General features: G+C 44.5%; 1 protein-coding gene across 1 annotated transcript in view; it reads left to right on the plus strand.

The window, feature by feature from the left end:
- The window catches only part of SHMT2 (serine hydroxymethyltransferase 2), a 140253-nt gene that overhangs the window by 100455 nt on the left and 18256 nt on the right, over positions 1 to 21542 (plus strand). The window contains exons 8-10 of the mRNA XM_069758545.1: positions 2382 to 2547; positions 5215 to 5314; positions 5951 to 6106. Coding sequence (XP_069614646.1) covers positions 2382 to 2547; positions 5215 to 5314; positions 5951 to 6106 — 422 coding nt within the window. The remainder of the gene's footprint in view (positions 1 to 2381; positions 2548 to 5214; positions 5315 to 5950; positions 6107 to 21542) is intronic.

Below are 21542 nucleotides of genomic sequence, written 5' to 3' on the forward strand. Positions count from 1 at the left end.
ACCCTTTCTCTGCTCCGGAGATCTGCTGGATGCAACCTTACTAAATGTTTGGTGTTTGCAGAGTGAGGAGCCAGCGAGGCTACGTAGTGTTACATATAGTTGCAGCGGATTGGGACTGCACGCTTACACTGTAAGAGCTTGATGCCAAGTCCTAATTATAGATCATTAAATTATTGATTAGACAATATGCGCATGGTCAAACAGATTATCGTATGTTTATTTATTTTACTTGTATAGCGCCTTTAATTCCACAGCGCTTTACCGACATCATCACTGTCCCCGATGGGCCTCACAATTTAGATTCCCTATCAGTATGTCTTTGGAGTGTGGGAGGAAACCGGAAAACCCGGAGGAAAACCACGCAAACACGGGGAGAACATACAGACTCCTTGCAGATGTTGTCCTTGGTGGGATTTGAACCCAGGACTCAAGCTCTGCAAGGCAACAGTGCTAACCACTGAGCTGCCGTGCTGTTTATATACACTGATATACTATCCTGGGCTTTGCCTGCCTGGGCTAATCATATATTTCTCTTTATCTGAATGCCTTCCCATTTATGTAGTTTGGTTATAATTTGCTTCTAGGAAGCACCAGTGCAGCAGCATACATGAGATTAGGCTTTATTCCTACTGGTTTCTAATGTGCCTCCTCTCAGTTTCTTTAGTATTCAACATCAATGACCTGTTCTGTCACAAAAGGATGCAAGAAGTGGTCATAGACCTCATAGTGAGGCGAGCACCTGGTAATTTGATAAAAACGAACACCAAAAAGTCTCCTTATACCACAACGAAATTTGACTCTAAAGTGTTAAAGGGATCTGTGAGCACCGAATGACTGTTGAAGCAAAGTACAGGTGTTCGTAGCACCCTTGGCATGTCCAAACCTTTAAGTGCACCTCCCACCTACTGGTTATCCCTCGACCGCCAACCTTCTCTTCTTTCATTGACGGCTCTGGCTTTATAGAGCAGGAGATATGATGGGAAGGTGTACTAAAATGTTTGGCGACGCGAAGGCTCCAACAGGCTCCTGTGCGTGGTTTGAACACTCACTCTGTGCTGACAGTCCCTTTCAATCATGCGTCCACTCAGGAATAAGATAAAGTTGAATAACCACCAATTTAATAGCTACAGCTGCCATGCGATTGTTGGCGGGCCCAAAAGTTGTGACTGCATTTGGACCAACATGGCTCTGCCAATACAACTTGGCCAGCGTATACCAAATGGTGCACAGAGTAACATCCAAAGGCTTTTAGAAATGAGACGCCAGCTTTATCTGAAGTCAGACTAACTTCTTTTTTCATTCACAAGAAAATAGAGCAAAGGGCAACATTACTTTCCCACTGCTTAGTGCTTTCCCAGGCTGTATCTTGCCTGTCTTATAATAGTCTTATGCGATGGTCATTCTGATCAATGAATCCTAGGGTACCATGGACATACATCTTCGTGATCCTGCTCACTACTGTAGTGATCCCTCAAGATTTAAGAACAAATTACTCCACCCCCATTCACATTGATCTTATTTGAATTATGTATTATTTTACTTGTGGCAAAAGATTTATAATGTTCCCTGAAAGCATAGTTTTGCCTATGTAGAAGTCAACCTTAAGGCCCCATCACACATTACCCTAAAGTTGCCTTAACCTGCCGATATTCATGGATTCGACCAACACTGATGTGAATAGGCTTCTCCAGCAGATGTCGAGGAGTTAAAAGGGTATTCCCATCTCAATATGCAGTAGGTGTAGTAACATTAGCAAATTCCTCCAATTAGAAATGTAGTATAGTTCTTCTGATATGCTAGATCGCTTACCCCATGTGCAGGCATTGCAGTAGCATAGGTATCCATTCTTGGTAGTCTCAACCAAGGATACCTAAGCTACTGCGATGTCTGCACATGGGGTTAGCGATATTTCTTATTAGAAGAACAATTCTACTTTTCTAATTGGAGGTATTTGCAAATATTCTTATGAATAAACCTACAACCTATGAGGATAGGATCTTGGAGATGGGAATACCCCTTTAAAGATTTGGTATGTCCAATTTCAGACTGCCATCCCTTTTTGTTCTCTAGAAATAAAGAGCTAAGCCACTGGCAGGGATGTGTGGCAGCGGCTCCCTCATAGAAAGCAAAGGAGCGCTCGGGGCAGAGCAAGTAATCCAGCAATATGGCTGGCGCCCGAACGATCAGCCAACTCGTGCCCACTTTGTGTAAATTTATGCGTCACTCCTCCATTCTTCAGGAGTAAAACATAAAAAACAAAATGACTATGCGTACATGTTATGCGGTTCCTCATTGCCGGTCATGTTTTTGTTGGCAATACCCAAGGAAGCAAAAAGAAAACTGACTTTATTTTGTTTGTTTTTTTTAACCCTTTAAATTAGGTCTGGACTTATATTTTACCGAAAAGGTGTGAAATCTGTCGATAAGAAAACTGGAAAAGAAATTCCTTACAACTTTGAAGATAAAATCAACTTTTCAGTGTTCCCCTCCATCCAGGGAGGCCCTCACAATCACGCCATAGCAGCAGTCGCGGTAGCATTGAAGCAGGTGAGACCTAAGCAGATCTTTCTTATGCTGCATTACATTGTGGAAACAGATGGCGATCGCTACAGACAGACTAGTCGAGTATGCTTTCCATAGCGGCTAGTGGCGGCTGCGTTACAGCTCCCGTCAGCTCCTCAAAAATGCGATTGCGTAGAACTGATGAGTTACTATGGCAGCTGAAAGCCCCCATAACTCACTTCTTTGTCGTCCTGTGAAGCTCAGCCACAGACTGGGCTTCATAGGAGAACTGCGTTTTTATTGTACACTGCAACACTGATATTATTTGGTATAAGCAATCCAGCGATCAAGAGTTTTTTCCCTCAGGGGATTAATTATTATGCTTTACATTATATAGCTCCATCCTAATCCGCAGCTCTTTACATATATCATTTCTGTCCCCATTGGGGCTCACAATCTACATTTCAGTATGACGGTTTTGGGGGGAGGGTGGAAACGGAAGTCAGCGGAGGGAAACCCACACAAACACAGGGAGAAGATACAAACTACTTGCAGATATTGTCTTTGGTGGGATTTGAACTCTGGACCCCAATGCTGCAAAGCACTAGTGCTAACCACTGAGCCACGGGATTAAAAAAAAAAAATAAAGTAAAATGAAGAAAAAAAAGAGTAAAACAAAAAAACTCTATGAATTTTTAAACCGCCTGCTTATCCACTTGAAGGATAAAGAAACTGAAAGTGATTTATTGGCCCATGTGCGACGTCCAGGATGTGCACCTATATACATACACACAGTGTGTATGTATATATGTGTGTGTGTATATCTGTGTATATATGTGTATGTGTATATATATATATATATATATATATATATATATATATATATATATATATATATATATATATATATATATATATATACATACATATACACATACACATACACATACACATACACATACACATACACATACACACACACACACACACACACACACACACACTATATTTAAACCGTCAAGGCATAAAATAAAAAGTCAGCGCATCAAAGTAGCCACATTTTCCTAAAAGAATGTATTAAAAGCTATGAAAATATCAAAGGTACCGCACGATGGTAATAATAAAAATGTCAGCTAAGAGAACAAAAAAAAGTCCTTCATTCAATTCCATCAACTAAAAAAATTAAAAAGTCAAGATCGATATTGCCGTAATCGTACTGACCTTGGAGAATCATCTAGACATTGTTGCCGTACCATGAACACCATAGAAACAAAGCCCCCAAAATGGCAAAATTGTATTTTTTGTTTTCTCCTTTAAAAGGTTATTGCTTTTGGACCACGGAGAGTAAAAAAGGAAACCTCCCTGAGCGTGCAGTGCTTGTAATTTAGGTGCTGTAGGTGACACTGCTGGATTGTACAGTGATTATAGTCCATATATGCATTTCTATATGTACGTAGCAGGATTGTGTGTATGTGATCTGTATCGTTTCTGCTCCTTACAAAATGCAGACACTCCGACCGAAAGCTTTTCTTAGTTAAATGGCGTACCGGTTTCCTTGTGAAACACCTGCTGGCCGATAACCACCGAGTAGGTGATTCCAATAGGAAATGCAGTTATTAATCAACTTGTGACAGCGCTGGAGAATACTGCGGATCCAAAACCACCGCCTCACCCTGTGAAACTATTAATTGCTGACTCTAGGTACAAATAGACCCTGTGTCTTAAATTGGTTATTTTTCTCTAAAAATAATAAAAAGGTGTAAAAGACGATCTGCGGCTTCTATATTGATGTCATACATGATATCTGCAAGGAATGAAGTAATGAAAATGTCCATAATAATGAAAGGCAACGTGCACTAGTCAGTACGCATCTTGCTGTCAGTCCATGTGACTACAGACTGCCGGATGAGTCACGATCCCGTTTCCCAGCCCGAGTGGGAGATCACTGGTTTGCCATTTCCATAGTTGCCGTCACGTGTCGACTATTCCTCTCTGAGTATGCTATTGAGGAAAGAGCAGGGAAGTCTTTTGGGAATGTGCAGTTATTTCTTCTTCGTTCAGAAAAGACCTTTAAAGGGACTCTCCCTTTTAATCTTCTGCATGTCTTTATTAAAAAGTAATGAGTTTAGCCATGTCCGAAATGATGGGATTAGCCAGTACTGAGCCGTCCCCAGTCCAGCACTGGGTCTCTCCTATTATCTATTTTTTTTAACATCTGTAGCGGTGATGTCACGTCAATAGCACTGTGACCGACCGCTAAAGTCAGCGGCTCTACCAATGTAGGCAGCACAAGCCGCATTAAGTGATTGGCCGCAGCCATGTTGGCATGATGTCACCGCTGCAGCCAGTAAACAGTGAGGATGCATCGCTGAGTTGCAGCAAGGTGAGTACCGGCTATTTTGTGAAGTTTCAACACTTGTGCGCAGAATGCTGAAAGGGTAAAACCACTTTCACCGATCATTTTTCCATAAAGTGAAAGCTATCGTGTATTGTACAGGTCAGCTTGCCATTCAGGTGTCCAGGACAGCAGGTTGTCCACTCGTGAGACTGTATTTTCATAAATTGTACTCCTTCTTCTCCAGTTGTTCTCCAGTATTGGGCTTCACTGTAACTCAAGCTTATTTTGTCCTGGGATTCTACGTTGCAGAATGCTGTGGTATGGATGGGAAATCAAATTATTATTCAAGAACATACTTTTTTTTTCATCTACAGGCCAGTTCTCCAATGTTCCATGAATATGCTCTGCAGGTCCTGAAAAATGCCAAGGCCATGGCAGCCTCCCTGCTCAAGAAGGGGTACACGCTTGTGTCAGGTATACTAATTATGGTTCACTATATGGGCCTTTGCTACATATTGTCTTACCGATGTAGCATCGTCATCTGGATAGGTTAATAGCATAATGCACTATCTAAGCAAATTGAGTAGCATGCCACTAGTCTTCTGCATATCTTTTAAATGAGGACTTTCATCTTGGCTTGCAATGCAGTCAGTTAGGCCTCTTTCACATTTCCGTCGGCCCGACGTACCGACGGACGTTGTGCAAAATTGTGCCCAATGTGGGCAGCGGATGCAGTTTTCCGACGCATCCACTACCCATTCTGAAGTCCGGGGAGAAGGGGGCGAAGTTCCGGCCGCGCATGCGCGGTCAGAAATGGCGGATCCGACGGACGAAAAAACATTCCCTTGAACGTTTTTTCGTCACAACAGTCCGCTGCATGACTGATGCGACATGTCGCCATCCGTAGCAATCCGTCGTCAATAAAAGTATGGCAAAAAAAGCATCCTGCGGGCACATTTGCAGGATCCGTTTTTTTTTACCAAAATGACGGATTGCGACGGATGGCAAAAAACGGAAGTGTGAAAGAGGCCTTATCTAATGCATTTTCAGAAGATCCATCAATGTTTTTATTGAAGCTATGATAATCTTATATTTTCTTTCTGTTTACAGGAGGTACAGATAACCATCTGGTTTTAGTAGATCTGAGGCCCAAGGGTATGGATGGAGCCCGAGCTGAGAGGGTGCTGGAACTGGTATCCATAACTGCTAACAAGAACACATGTCCTGGAGATAAGAGTGCTCTTACTCCTGGTGGGCTCAGGCTGGGTAAGTCCTCCTTTTGGGTTTACCATGTTACCCACTCACAACACATATTCTATTGTCCATGTATAGAATATATTCATGTGTTTTTACCACAAATGGACACTAATCTGCTCGTTGAGTTGCCATGTTTAAAATTGCATTTTATGGACTGATTTACCCGAACTACCATTTTTAACGCACAGAACCTACTAGACCAGTAAGTTATGGACTACATTGGGTCTTTCTGGAGCATTACTGATTGATTTTTAACTATTGACCCACAGCTGCCATCCAAGAGACTGCATTGAGTTGTGTTCCAAGTGTTGAAAATGTCCTTTTGTGGTTACTCTACATCGACAATGTGTTTGTCATACGAAAGGGTGATGTTCTGAGTTTGTGAGAATATTAAACGTCAATATCCTAGGTCTGTTCTTCACCTCTGAATCAAATAGTCACAGACTCCCATTTTTGGATATCCTGATTGAAAGAACAACCCAGACTTCTAGAAAACAGAAGGCGACTAATTCGCTGATAAGGTGGGAGAGCAGCCCTAAAGAAGGAGATCCCAAAAGGACAAGCTTTCAAAGTGTGTAGGAATTTTCCGGACAGGGATGTTTTTAAAAAACAGCAGACTTGGGTTCATTAAAACAGGGTGCCACAGTAGCATCTTTAATCAAGCCTATGTGACAGCCAAGTGTAAAGATAGAAATTAAGTGCTCACCCCTTCATCAGAAAGGGAAAAAACAATAATATATCGTGGTTCATTACCACTTAGAATAATGGGGCACAGGATATAAGAATGATCCTACAGAGATATTGACAAGTTCTGAGAATGGACAAATATATCAAGGATTTCATTGCCCCTTATCCACAGATCACATTCAAGAGGGGAAGATCTCTCGGGGAGCGGCTGGTGCACGGCCATTTTGTTTCCCCTAAGCAGACCGCTTAGTTATCCTCAGACCTAAAGGGATGCTGTAGATGTGGTGGCTGTACAGCTTGTTCCTTAAAGCCAGCAAGAAATGTACAAGCTCTGTCATTAACCATGATTATCCTATTAGGTCATTCATTAAGTGCTGTCCAAAAAGGGTTGTGTGTAATCTGTAAATGTGGCCTAGATGATGTAGGCACATTAGAGATATTATTAAAGGTATACCCCTGTAGGAAGACATGTTAGGGCATGTTATATTAGGCTATGGGTTGAACTAGATGGACTTAGTCTTCCTTCAACCTTAATAACTATATTAATGGAGTACATGACAGCTCTACATGCTTAAATTCCTTTTTGGGCATGGACAAAGTCAAGGTGTTTGTTTCATATGAGCTGTGGTATTGCTGAGAAATCCTCTTTTATCACTTCTTATAAATGGCCTCTTCCTCTGGACCGAATGGTGCGTGGAAGATGACTCTGCTCCCAGAGCTTGTTTTAAATAGAAGGGGGTGTTGCCAGTGTGATATGTAATTGATGCCAGTGTTACCTGTGTGATGTATGATGGCTGCTCTCCTGATCTCACTGCAGAGCTGTGTGTGTTTATAACTGACACATTTGCAGTTCCCCTCAGATTCAGCTTCCATCACACAGGCAGACAGGGCAGCAATATTGTTGCAATACAGCAGAGCTCAAGAGCTGCAAAATGTGTTTGCAAGAAGACAAATTTCATTTCTCCTGTTCTGTGTTAGTTACTTGTCTCTCACTGGTAACTCCCCTTCATGCAAAATAATCTCTGGAGGCAGAGTTATCCTCCAGGCACCATCCGCCGCGTAGCCTGGAAGATTTAATTTACATAAAGTGATAAAAGATGATTTCTCAGCAACAACACAGCTGATATGAGAGACACGGAGGACTTTTTCCAACATTCTATAGCCTGTATGTCCTTATTAATACAACCTACAAAAAAAAGTCCTCCAAAGAGATCGTATAAAAATAATTTTTATTGAACCATATTTAAAACATAGTTAAAAAGGGATGGCATCATACAAAAAGGACAAGCAAAAATTGGGCAGAGATATGAAACAGGTCCAAGAATAGTAGTACTTGTATACATAACATTAATAATAACCCACCATGAATAGATCAATAAAAAGCACAATGCTTAGAATGGATCAAATAAAAAAGTGCATATGCATATGGCCCAGACTATACCAAAGGACTGGGTATAAATATTTCAGTAAAAAAGTGCGATGTATAATAAGCACCGTTGCTTAGGTATTCCTCTGCACATCATAGTCATACATAAAATGGAATGAGAGAAAGTTCATAATGGATGTTAGACTAATGAAAACACATAGTTACCCAAAGTCCAAACTGCCACAACGTTTTGAGAATCTCTTCCTCAGAACGGGTGCACCCTGAGGAAGAGATTCTCGAAACGCGCGTCAAGGCGTACTTTGTGGCAGTTTGGACTTTCGGTAACTGTGTTTTCATTCGTCTAACATCCATTATGAACTTTCTCTCATTCCTTTTTATGTATGACTATGATGTACAAGTGTGAAAGTAGCCTAAGAGGTTGTGTTTTTCAATATTGTGATACCTGACTCCTCCCTGGTGTTCTCATTATTTGGGTGTATATGGGTTGGGGCTTGAATACCCCCACACATGAAAATGAGTTAGGGATGTTGTTATTCCCTGTTAATGGCGCCAGCTCTTTTGTCTTCCTGGACCTTTGTATGATTTGAACCTCTATGATTCAATATGGCCTCTGACCACAATCTGAATGACATCTGCAGTTCAGGAATGCGTTCACTGAACATGCGACAATGACGTCCGTGTCTAACCAGAAGTGACAGCTGAGGTCCATGAATGCTTTATTGCATTCCATTGATCTGGGACACTGACCAATGACGTCGGTGTCCCACCTGAATAGGCGTCTCGCGTTCCAGTGGTTTGCTGGTTCGCATTATAAATGGAGAAGGACCGCATTTGGAGGGCGAGGATTGCACCCCACAGGTGCATTATGTAGATTAAAAGAAATAAAATGGCCAGTTGGTCTTATATTGCAGACGATGCGTATGCCCTGATAGTGAAGAAATGTGAGATAGCTATGTGGATTTCGAGGGCTTTAGTAGCGGCGACAGTGATGGCTCAGAAATTAGCAGTCTTTCTGGTCCATCCTGAAACACAAGGACCAGCACAAGAAGGGTAAAGGTGGCTACTGGAGAAACGTGTCCAAATCCTGGAACATTGCCCAGTACAAGCGCTGTCCCTGGTACTAGGGAATTGGCGCATGCCAATGTGCAAAATGCTTTGCCAATTGATGTAGCATTTCCCAGATGGGAAGCCTCGTATTTGGATGCTCCATTCATGCTTGATTTTATTGCTATTCTTGGTATAAATGTGGAGGTGCAAGATTTTAGACCAATTCATTTTTTTAATTTGTTTAGAACAGGTTGCCGGGCATCTAGGAAATAGCGACCACAATATTGTACAGTTTCACCTGTCTTTCACTAGGGGGACTTGTCAGGGAGTCACAAAAACACTGAACTTTAGGAAGGCAAAGTTTGACCAGCTTAGAGATGCCCTTAATCTGGTAGACTGGGACAATATCCTCAGAAATAAGAATACAGATAATAAATGGGAAATGTTTAAGAACATCCTAAATAGGCAGTGTAAGCGGTTTATACCTTGTGGGAATAAAAGGACTAGAAATAGGAAAAACCCAATGTGGCTAAACAAAGAAGTAAGACAGGCAATTAACAGTAAAAAGAAAGCATTTGCACTACTAAAGCAGGATGGCACCATTGAAGCTCTAAAAAACTATAGGGAGAAAAATACTTTATCTAAAAAACTAATTAAAGCTGCCAAAAAGGAAACAGAGAAGCACATTGCTAAGGAGAGTAAAACTAATCCCAAACTGTTCTTCAACTATATCAATAGTAAAAGAATAAAAACTGAAAATGTAGGCCCCTTAAAAAATAGTGAGGAAAGAATGGTTGTAGATGACGAGGAAAAAGCTAACATATTAAACACCTTCTTCTCCACGGTATTCACGGTGGAAAATGAAATGCTAGGTGAAATCCCAAGAAACAATGAAAACCCTATATTAAGGGTCACCAATCTAACCCAAGAAGAGGTGCGAAACCGGCTAAATAAGATTAAAATAGATAAATCTCCGGGTCCGGATGGCATACACCCACGAGTACTAAGAGAACTAAGTAATGTAATAGATAAACCATTATTTCTTATTTTTAGGGACTCTATAGTGACAGGGTCTGTTCCGCAGGATTGGCGCATAGCAAATGTGGTGCCAATATTCAAAAAGGGCTCTAAAAGTGAACCTGGAAATTATAGGCCAGTAAGTCTAACCTCTATTGTTGGTAAAATATTTGAAGGGTTTCTGAGGGATGTTATTCTGGATTATCTCAATGAGAATAACTGTTTAACTCCATATCAGCATGGGTTTATGAGAAATCGCTCCTGTCAAACCAATCTAATCAGTTTTTATGAAGAGGTAAGCTATAGGCTGGACCACGGTGAGTCATTGGACGTGGTATATCTCGATTTTTCCAAAGCGTTTGATACCGTGCCGCACAAGAGGTTGGTACACAAAATGAGAATGCTTGGTCTGGGGGAAATTGTGTGTAAATGGGTTAGTAACTGGCTTAGTGATAGAAAGCAGAGGGTGGTTATAAATGGTATAGTCTCTAACTGGGTCGCTGTGACCAGTGGGGTACCGCAGGGGTCAGTATTGGGACCTGTTCTCTTCAACATATTCATTAATGATCTGGTAGAAGGTTTACACAGTAAAATATCGATATTTGCAGATGATACAAAACTATGTAAAGCAGTTAATACAAGAGAAGATAGTATTCTGCTACAGATGGATCTGGATAAGTTGGAAACTTGGGCTGAAAGGTGGCAGATGAGGTTTAACAATGATAAATGTAAGGTTATACACATGGGAAGAAGGAATCAATGTCACCATTACACACTGAATGGGAAACCACTGGGTAAATCTGACAGGGAGAAGGACTTGGGGATCCTAGTTAATGATAAACTTACCTGGAGCAGCCAGTGCCAGGCAGCAGCTGCCAAGGCAAACAGGATCATGGGGTGCATTAAAAGAGGTCTGGATACACATGATGAGAGCATTATACTGCCTCTGTACAAATCCCTAGTTAGACCGCACATGGAGTACTGTGTCCAGTTTTGGGCACCGGTGCTCAGGAAGGATATAATGGAACTAGAGAGAGTACAAAGGAGGGCAACAAAATTAATAAAGGGGATGGGAGAACTACAATACCCAGATAGATTAGCGAAATTAGGATTATTTAGTCTAGAAAAAAGACGACTGAGGGGCGATCTAATAACCATGTATAAGTATATAAGGGGACAATACAAATATCTCGCTGAGGATCTGTTTATACCAAGGAAGGTGACGGGCACAAGGGGGCATTCTTTGCGTCTGGAGGAGAGAAGGTTTTTCCACCAACATAGAAGAGGATTCTTTACTGTTAGGGCAGTGAGAATCTGGAATTGCTTGCCTGAGGAGGTGGTGATGGCGAACTCAGTCGAGGGGTTCAAGAGAGGCCTGGATGTCTTCCTGGAGCAGAACAATATTGTATCATACAGTTAGGTTCTGTAGAAGGACGTAGATCTGGGGATTTATTATGATGGAATATAGGCTGAACTGGATGGACAAATGTCTTTTTTCGGCCTTACTAACTATGTTACTATGTTACTATGTTGCTAGATCATATTAACCTCCAAACAAATTTATACTCTTCTCAATATATCAGCCAGAAACTGCGATCCTATTATGCTAGGTCAAATGTATGGACAGCAGGTAATCTTTCGGAAATTAAAACATTTTTAGGACTTGCATTTGCCATGAAGCTCGTTTAATAAAATAAATAAATAAATAACGACCATTCGTTCCTACTAGTCCAACAACCCTGTTCAAGCTACCCCTATGTTTGCTGTTTTTCTTTGGACCTGTTATTAAATGCTCATGAGAATTTGACATTTTATGACAATAGTCAATGCCTGCCTTGAAATGCCTGAGAACATGACAGACTATTTAAAATCAGACCAATCATCGAAGACTTGACAGAAAACTTAAAGCTCTACACCCAAACATAAAACATTTCTATTGATGAAACCTTTGTGAAAGTCAAAGGAAGACTATTTATTCCATCTAAGAGGGCAAGTTGGGATAAAGCTCTATAAAAGTTCAAAAGGATATACATCAGCTTTCTGCATTTATGAGGGGAAAGTTATGGCCCCTTCACATTAAGCGACGCTGCAGCGATACCGACAACGATCCGGATCGCTGCAGCGTCGCTGTTTGGTCGCTGGAGAGCTGTCACACAGACCGCTCTCCAGCGACCAGCAATCCCGAAGTCCCCGGGTAACCAGGGTAAAAGTAAAAAAAAAAACCAAACACTACATACTTACCTACCGCTGTCTGTCCCCGGCGCTCTGCTTCTCTGCACTCCTCCTGTACTGGCTGTGAGCACAGCGGCCGGAAAGCAGAGCGGTGACGTCACCGCTCTGCTTTCCGGCTGACCGATGCTCACAGCCAGTACAGGAGGAATGCAGAGCACAGCGCCGGGGACAGACAGCGGTAGGTAAGTATGTAGTGTTTGTTTGTTTTTTTACTTTTACGCTTTTAACCAGGTTAAACATCGGGTTACTAAGCGCGGCCCTGCGCTTAGTTACCCGATGTTTACCCTGGTTACCAGTGAAGACATCGCTGGATCGGTGTCACACACGCCGATCCAGCGATGTCCACGGGAGATCCAGCGACGAAATAAAGTTCTGGACTTTGTTCAGCGACCAACGATCTCCCAGCAGGGGCCTGATCGTTGGTCGCTGTCACACATAATGATATCCTTAACGATATCGTTGCTACATCACAAAAAGCAACGATATCGTTAACGATATCGTTATGTGTGAAGGTACCTTTAGCCAACTAAACTCACCAGGATACCCTCCTTATCTGGGAAAATCTGGAATAATTATTTGGGAACTGATAAGTCAATTTTTACATAAAGATTACAATCTGCATATAGACAATTATTACACCTGCATATCCCTATTTAAAAGTCTGGTTGAACACAACATGGGGGCTTGTAGGACCATTCGTAAAAACAGTCTGGGGTATCCACAATCGTTGGTCAATGAAAAGTTCCAAAAGGGGTGTCATGGGATGTAAGCAATGGAGAGTTGCTTGCCCTCAAGTACAAGTATAAGGATAAGAAAGATATTGTTATCCTCAGCTCGATCCACACAGATGGCACAAAGGCCACTGTAGAATTATGGTCCACAATTACAAAGCGAAAACCCGTGTCAGTCATTGATTACAATAAATACATGGAGAATGTGGACCTTGCAGACCAGGTTCTACAGCTTTACCAGGTAGTAAGAAAATCATATACCTGGTATAAAAAGTTAAACATTTATTTGTTTCAGGTGGCCACATATACCGTATTTTCTGGTGTATGACAACCCCCAACTTTTCCATATAAAATATGGAGTTTGGGATATACTCGCCGTACAAGACAGGGGTCATCTTATACGGCGTTCGTGGTGCGGATGGCTCCCAGGGTCTGGAGGAGAGGAGACTCTCCTTCATTCCCTGGGATCCATATTCATGTAAAAAAAAGAATAAAAAAAAAAAATATGGGATATACTTACTCTCAGATGGCCCGCCACTCAGCGGTGCAAGCGGCGGCCTCCGTTCCTAAGGAAGCATTGAGCGAAGGACCTTCTATTACGTCGCGGTTGTGTGACCATGATGTCATTGAAGGTCCTTTGCTCCATGCATCCTTAGGAACGGAAGCCGCCGCTTGAGCCGCTGACCTTCGGAGGGTAAGTATATCCCAGATTTATATTTTTATTCTTTTTTTTTACATGAATATGGATCCCAGGGCCAGAGGGAGAGTCTCCTCTCCTCCAGATCTTGGGAACCATGCAGGACCGCTCCCTGCACACGCCGTACCCGGCGTATAAGACAACCCCAGACTTTTGAGATGATTTTCCTGGTTTAAAAAGTCGTCTTGTAAGCCGGAAAATACGGTAATTCTTTTATGTTGTACAAAAAGGCAGAAAATTCGGATAATTGTATTGATAATCAGGAAAAGGTCATTCAAAATCTAGTTTTTGAAAATGTTGGCCCCTTTTATGCATTAGAATCTGAAGATATCAAAAGACTCAATGAGCAATGTTTTATTGTACTCATTCCAGCAATAGAAACAAGAAAAAAAACAGTTGATGTGTATGTTCCAAAAGAGGAATGACCCGCTATTATCGCCCATTATGCCCATCATTGCCAGAACAGCAGAATTCCCCTTGAAATGACCCAATTTGGAAGTGACACCCCTCTGTGAATTTATCTAAGGGTGTATGTAAAATGTGAGGTTAAAACAATATTTTAGTGGTAAAAATGTATTTGTTTTTTTACCTCCCAATGGTATAAATTTCTGTGGAACAGATGTGGTGTCAGTATGCTCACTACACCACTAGATAAATTAATTCAGGGGCGTAGGTTGTAAAATACAGGTCTCTTTTGAGAGGTTCTTGCACTTTAGCGCCTCTGACAGTGTGACATGTCACGCACAAACCTTTTTAGCAAAATCTGCTCTCCAACATGGCGCTCCTTCTCTTCTGAGCTCTGTCTGAAATGTAGTTTCCGACCACATATGGGGTATTGACATGCTCAGGAGAAATTGTACACTTTGTCTATTTTTCTCCTTTTACCTTTGTGAAAATGAGAAATTTGAGGAAAAATCAATTTAATATTTCATTTTCCCCTCCCAATATTTTAAAATTCTGTGAGGCACCTATCATATCAAGATGGTTATCACACCAGCCGATAAATTCCTCAAGGGGTGTAGTTTCCTAAATGGCGTCACTTTTGGGAGGTTTCCACTGTTTAGGCTCCTCATGGGCTCTCCAAACGCCACATTGCGTCCTTTACAGATTCCAGCCTATTTTGGATTCTGAAAGTCAAATGGTGCTGCTTTCCTTCCGAGCCCTGCTGTGCTCCCAGACAGTAGTTTTCCACCACATATGGGGTTTTGGCGTACTCCGATGAAATTGCATAACAAATTTGGGGGTCCGTTTGTAACGGGGTCCACTGTGCTGTAGTACCTCGTTCAGCACCCCCCGTGTTTCAGGAGGTCCACTCTGCTTTTGCTGGATTCTGAATGAAGGACGCTGGCTGGAATTCCTTGATTACGTGAGAGCATATAAAAGCTGACTGCTACTCCACGTATTTCCAGTCTAAAAGAAGACACTTTATTCACAGGACACAGAATATATAGCACAGATACACAGGGCAGGCCAATAGAAAAAACAGGCCAGACATACATTACAATAGCCGCAGAGGGCCGGAGCCTGCTGGTATTTACTGTGGGAATTACAAAGGTGGGGGAGGTCAGAAGGAGAATACCTTGTCCCCTCTGCCCAGGGATGCAGCCTGTGGACTGATGCATTTCACATGTGACCTATTATACATAATATATACTGCATAACATATTCTTGGTGCTGGGGATTCTGTAACACCGTTTTTTTTTTTTGTTACCTTTGTGAAAATAAAAATATTGGGGCTAAAATAGCTTTTTTGTGGGAAAAATGTTTTACTTTTCACGGCTCAATATTATAAAATTGTGATGACCCTGGGGGCTCAAGGTGCTCACCACACATCTAGATAAATTCCTTGAGGGGTCTAGTTTCCAAAATGGGGTCACTAGTTGAGGGTTTCCACGGTCTAGTCACCTCAGGGGCTCTCCAAGCACGACATGGCCGTCCGCTATCGATTCCAGCCAATTTCGCATTCCAAAACTCAGTTGGTGCTTCTTCTCTTCTGAGCCCTGCTATGCATCCCAACAGTAGTTTTTTACCACATATGGGGTATTGGCGTACGCTTGAAAAATTGCACAAATTATATGGTGCATTTTCTTCTGTTACCCTTGAGAAAATAAAAAACCTGGGACTAAAGTAACATTTTTCTGGGAAAAAGGAAAAGTTTCATTTTTTTTTCTTCCATATTCCATTAATGCCTGTGAAGCGCTTTAAGAATTAATAAACTTCTTGAGTGTGGTTTTGAGCACCTTGAGGGGGGCAGTTTTTAGAATGATGTCACGTTTGGGAATTTTCTGTCACGTAGGCCCCTCAAAATCACTTCAAATGTGATGTGGTCAGCAAAAAAAAATTAAATGGTTTTGTAAATTTTGTTGGAAAAATGAGAAATTGCTGATCAACTTTTAACTCGTCTAACTTTCTAACAAAAAAAATTGTGCTAATGTGAAGTAGACATGTGGGAACGGTTATTACCGGTAACTATTTTGTGTGACATAGAATAAAAATAAAAAGTTTGAAAATTGCAACATTCTGATATTATCAGAAATAAAGTTATATTGAACAAATGTTACCACCATCATGTAGTACAATGTTACAACAAAAAAAAAACTTTCTCATCACCGGGATACTTTGAAGCGTTCCAGAGTTATTACCAGATAAAGTGACACTGGTCATAATTGTAAAAATTGGCCCAGTCACGAAGTTGAAAACCTGCCCTGGCTCGAAAGGGTTAAAAGCCACAATAAAGTGATCTATTAGGATCAATCTGGACAAGTTTCTCTGTTGTCCAAAACAATAGAAAACCAAATAGTCTCTTGAATTTGTTTGTTCTTGAGGATTTTGGAGCTCTAAACATACCGTAAATCTTCTACATGCTTTTAATGGTTGTAATTGTTCATAAAGATGATGCGGTTATCATCCATCTGCTGAATTCATCCAAGTAACAATTACAGTATCGCACAGCGAACTCGGCAAAGAGTAGATTAGGCAGTCTTGAAATACAGACAAGGTGCTATTACCACTTGACATGTGACAGGTGGGACAGATAAACTTAGAGACCATTTGTCAACAGGTCAGAAGTGGCCAATTCTTGCTCTTATACGGGATTTAATTTTCTGCTTGTCCCAAAATCAGTCTTAGGATTTTTTATTTTATGGTTTATAGTTACTTAACTTTTCTTTATCGCCTCTCATTGGGGGACACAGGAACCATGGGTGTATGCTGCTGCCACTAGGAGGCTGACACTATGCAAATAAAAAAGTTAGCTCCTCCTCTGCAGTGTACACCCCACCGACTGGCATTAAACTCTTCAGTTTAGCTTAGTGTCAGTAGGAGGTGGACACGGGTCTTTCATTAGACCCTTATCTACCTCAATATGCGTCGTTTCTTTTTCAGGTTTTCGGAAGGGATACAGGGTGAACAGTCACACCTGTAGTCCCACAAAGCGGACTATGAGTACGGCGTGTACTGCCACCCCGTATCCTCATAGATCCCTCTCCAGGACCAAGATCCTAGCACACAAGCGTGCTCAGAAGTCCGGTCCTGGCTCCGTCCCCCACCCACTCGCCTTCCAGAGCCTGTCGGTCGGAGGAGACGAGGACGTCCATCAGCTCCAAGGACGTCTAATATCTTCCACGTTTTTAAGGTTAGTAGACGGCGTGGGATATTAGGTGAGTATTTGGGGGGCCTCGGGATTCCCTTCTTCCTGCATTTCTGCGGCCGCACTGCTATTCCTGCGGCAGCACCCTTCCTGTACTAGCAATTAGGGACAATTTCCGGGGCCCATCTTTTGCGCGGCGGCTCTTAATTCCGGCCGCGCTACCTTCCCACGGTGGCTCTGCACCTCTAATCGGTGCCCCAGACCCTTTCCTCTGCGGCGCGGCCCCACTACAGACAGCCGCTCTGTTTTTATCTCCATTCCCCACCCACCGGCGCCATCTCGGCTGGCTCCGCCCCTTCCTTCACGCCGCTGCTGGACGCTCAGGGCACGAGTTCTCTTCATCGTGCCACGCTCCTGCGCCGGGGGAACTTCGCAGAGCGCTCTTTCTGGGAACACAGCACGCCATCTGCGCTGGGGATCCACAGCATCTTCCTCCAGGCCTGCAGCTCCTGGTATCCGGGGTTTATCTGCAGACTGACACCCTCCTCTGCCCCACTGTCCCCTAACCTGCTGGCATTTTCTTCAGGGACCTCTTCAAAATGTCTAACTCTAAAGGGGGCCACTCTCGTCCTCCGACTTCTTCATCTTCTGCCTTAGTCACGTACTTTGCATGTTAGTCCTGTAACAGCAAACTTCCCTCAGGTCAGCCCTCCCCGCTGTGTCAGTCCTGCAGCAACCCGATTGTTCCCACCGCCCAGGATCCCCCGGCTGTTCTGCCCGAGAGTGATCCCCCCATCCCAGGCTGGGCCGCCTCTCTGTCACAATCGGTGGCCGATTTAACACGGGTATCTCAAACCCTAGTGTCCGCGCTGGATCGGTTACCCCTGCAGACCCCTGCAGTGGCCAGCGGGTCGCAGGAACCGCCGCCCGAGCCCTCCTTGATAAGCCACAAAAGGTCCAGACAGGAATGTCGGTCTGAGTCCTCTTCGTGCTCCATCTCGCCGCTTGGCCCTCCCCCGCGGTTGGTGTCCCACCGATCCTCCTCCCCTGATTCGGGCGAGGCATTATCTGATGCGCCTTCGGAGGATATTTCAGAGCTGGATCCTAACCAAATCGCCACCATGAGTGAGACAGTACAGAACCTCATTGGGGCAATAAACCAAACCTGTGGCATCAAGGATCCCTCTACGGAACCCGCAGATCAGGAGGTTTTGTTTAGACGGGCCAAACCGCCTTCTAAATTTTTCGCTCCTCATCCTGAATTCGAGGAAATCTTGTCCAGAGAGAGAGAGAACCCCACTAGGCGTTTTCAGAGGGGAAAACGCCTGGGTGTGCTATATCCTTTTTCTCCAGAACTTACCGCCAATTGGACGGTCTCTCCCTCAGTGGATCCACCTGTGTCCAGGCTGTCCACCAACACGGTGCTTCCACTGTCCGGCGGAGCATCTCTGAAGGATTCAAACGATAGTTATAGAATCCTTCGCGAAATCTGCTTTTGAAGCGGCTTCAGCGGCTCTATGTCCAGCTTTTGCGTCCACTTGGGCTTCAAAATCCATTTCAAAATGGGCCAAGGATCTTCGGCGAGGTATCCTGGACGGGGCGCCTCCCGCGCAATTAGCGGAACTTGCCAACCAGATTTCCCACGCTGGTGAATACCTGGTTTCCGCCTCCCTGGATGTCGCGTCTTGTGCGGCTCAAGCTTCCAGCAATGCCGTTGCCATCCGCCGGACCGTTTGGCTCAAGGCCTGGCAGGCGGACTTGTCCTCCAAAAAGTCCCTCACTAGTCTGCCCTTCCAGGGCTCTCGCCTCTTTGGTTCCCAGCTGGACCAAATAATTAAGGACGCCACCGGGGGTACAAGTTCTCTTCTCCCCCAGGCTAAGCCTCGTCGCCCTCCTCCTAGACGACAGTTTCGTTCTTTTCAGCCTTTTCGTCGCTTCGCTGCGTCAAACTCCTTTTCCCAGCAGCAACAGAGGCCACAGGCACGTCAAGAGAAGATGGCGGTGTCCTTTAGGCCCACTCTGTCCTGGCGTCCTCGTTTCTCCCAGGGTAGATCCTCCAGGCCCAGGACTGGAAGATCCACCTCGGCATGACTCTCGGCAAGACTCCAGCCCAACTCCCAGATTGGGCGGCCGTCTTCTCCTTTTCAGGGACGTCTGGATTTCCGCAGTAGAGGATGCATGGGTCAGGGAAGTTGTATCCTCGGGATACAAAATAGAGTTCGCTTCCCGACCTCGGGATCGTTTCTTCCAATCCCGTCCTCCAAGAGACCCCGCTCTAGTTCCGGGCTTCTTCTCAGCCATCGCTTCTCTGCTCAAATCCGGGGTAATCGTTCCCGTCCCAGAAAAAGAACGCTTCACGGGTTTCTACTCGAATCTTTTTGTGGTACCGATAAAAGATGGCAAAGTTCGCCCCATTCTGGACCTCAAATTGCTGAACAGGAGGGTTCGCCTGAGACACTTCAGGATGGAATCCCTTCGTTCAGTAATTGCTTCCATGGAGGCTCAGGAGTTTCTATGCTCAATAGATATCCAGGACGCCTACCTCCATGTCCCGATATTTCCCGGACATCACCGTTTCCTGCGCTTCGCAGTGCAACGAGATCATTTTCAGTTCGTCGCCCTGCCGTTCGGTCTCGCAACCGCGCCAAGAGTGTTCACGAAGATCATGGCGGCGCTGATGGCCATCTTGAGAGTCAGAGGCTTGGTCCTATTTCCATATCTCGACGACATCCTCATCAAGGCTCCGTCCTTCGCTCAGGCCCACGAAAGCCTGTTCATTGTTCTCGACACCTTAGCCCGTTTCGGGTGGCTGGTAAACCGGAATAAGTCCTGCCTTATTCCTTCTCAGCGCATCATCTTTCTGGGCATGCTTTTCGACACTCGTCAGAGCAGAGTCTTCCTTCCCAAAGACAAGAGATCCACTCTTTGTCGGGACATACGCTTGCTCCAGGGTCCTCGACCTCCCTCCCTCCGTTCGGCCATGAAGGTTCTGGGGAGGATGGTAGCTACATTGGAAGCGATTCCCTTCGCCCAATTCCATTCGCGACCCCTTCAGCAAGCCATTCTGTCTGTGGGACAGGTCGGTCTTCTCCCTGGATCGACCGATCAAACTCTCCTTTCGGGTCAGGCGGTCTCTCAACTGGTGGCTGACGTCACCTCTCATCTCCCAGGGCAGGTCCTTCCTTCCGGTTCACTGGCAGGTGGTGACAACGGACGCCAGCCTGATCAGCTGGGGTGCGGTTTTTCGCCACCTGACGGTTCAGGGCCGTTGGTCGCCGCAGGAGTCCTCTCTACCGATCAACGTCCTCGAAATTCGGGCCATCTTTCTGTCCCTCCGCCACTGGGAAAGGATCCTCAGGGGCCTTCCAGTCCGGATCCAGACGGACAACGCCACGGCTGTGGCATATGTCAACCATCAGGGGGGGACTCGGAGCTCCTTGGCCCTTGCCGAGATATCCAAGATCCTCCTTTGGGCAGAGGCAACAGTTCCGGTGATATCCGCGGTGCATATCCCCGGCGTGGAAAACTGGGCCGCCGACTTCCTCAGCCGCGAGGGCCTCGCGGCAGGGAAATGGTCCTTGCATCCGGAGGTCTTCCATCAGATTTGTCTTCGATGGGGAACTCCGGATGTGGATCTCACGGCGTCCCGAGTCAACAGGAAGGTTCCGCAGTTCGTCTCCAGGTCCCGCGATCCTATCGCAGTGGGCGTCGATGCTCTGGCCATTTCTTGGTCACAGTTCGAGCTGCCCTACCTGTTCCCACCCCTTCCATTATTTCCCAAACTGTTGAAGAAGATCAAAGCGGAAGGGGTGCCGGTCATCCTGATCGCCCCGGATTGGCCCAGGAGAGCTTGGTTCGCGGAGCTCGTCAACCTTCTCGCGGACGCTCCCTGGCGCCTTCCAGACAGGCCCGATCTGCTGTCCCAGGGTCCGATCTGCCACCCGAATTCTCGGTCGCTCAGTTTAACTGCGTTGCTGTTGAGACCGCGGTTCTAAGAGCGTCCGGCCTTTCGGACCGGGTGATTCACACCATGATTCAGGCTCGGAAGCCTTCGTCTT

The sequence above is a fragment of the Ranitomeya imitator genome, chromosome 3, assembly GCF_032444005.1.
Source record: "Ranitomeya imitator isolate aRanImi1 chromosome 3, aRanImi1.pri, whole genome shotgun sequence".
Lineage (NCBI taxonomy): Eukaryota > Metazoa > Chordata > Amphibia > Anura > Dendrobatidae > Ranitomeya > Ranitomeya imitator.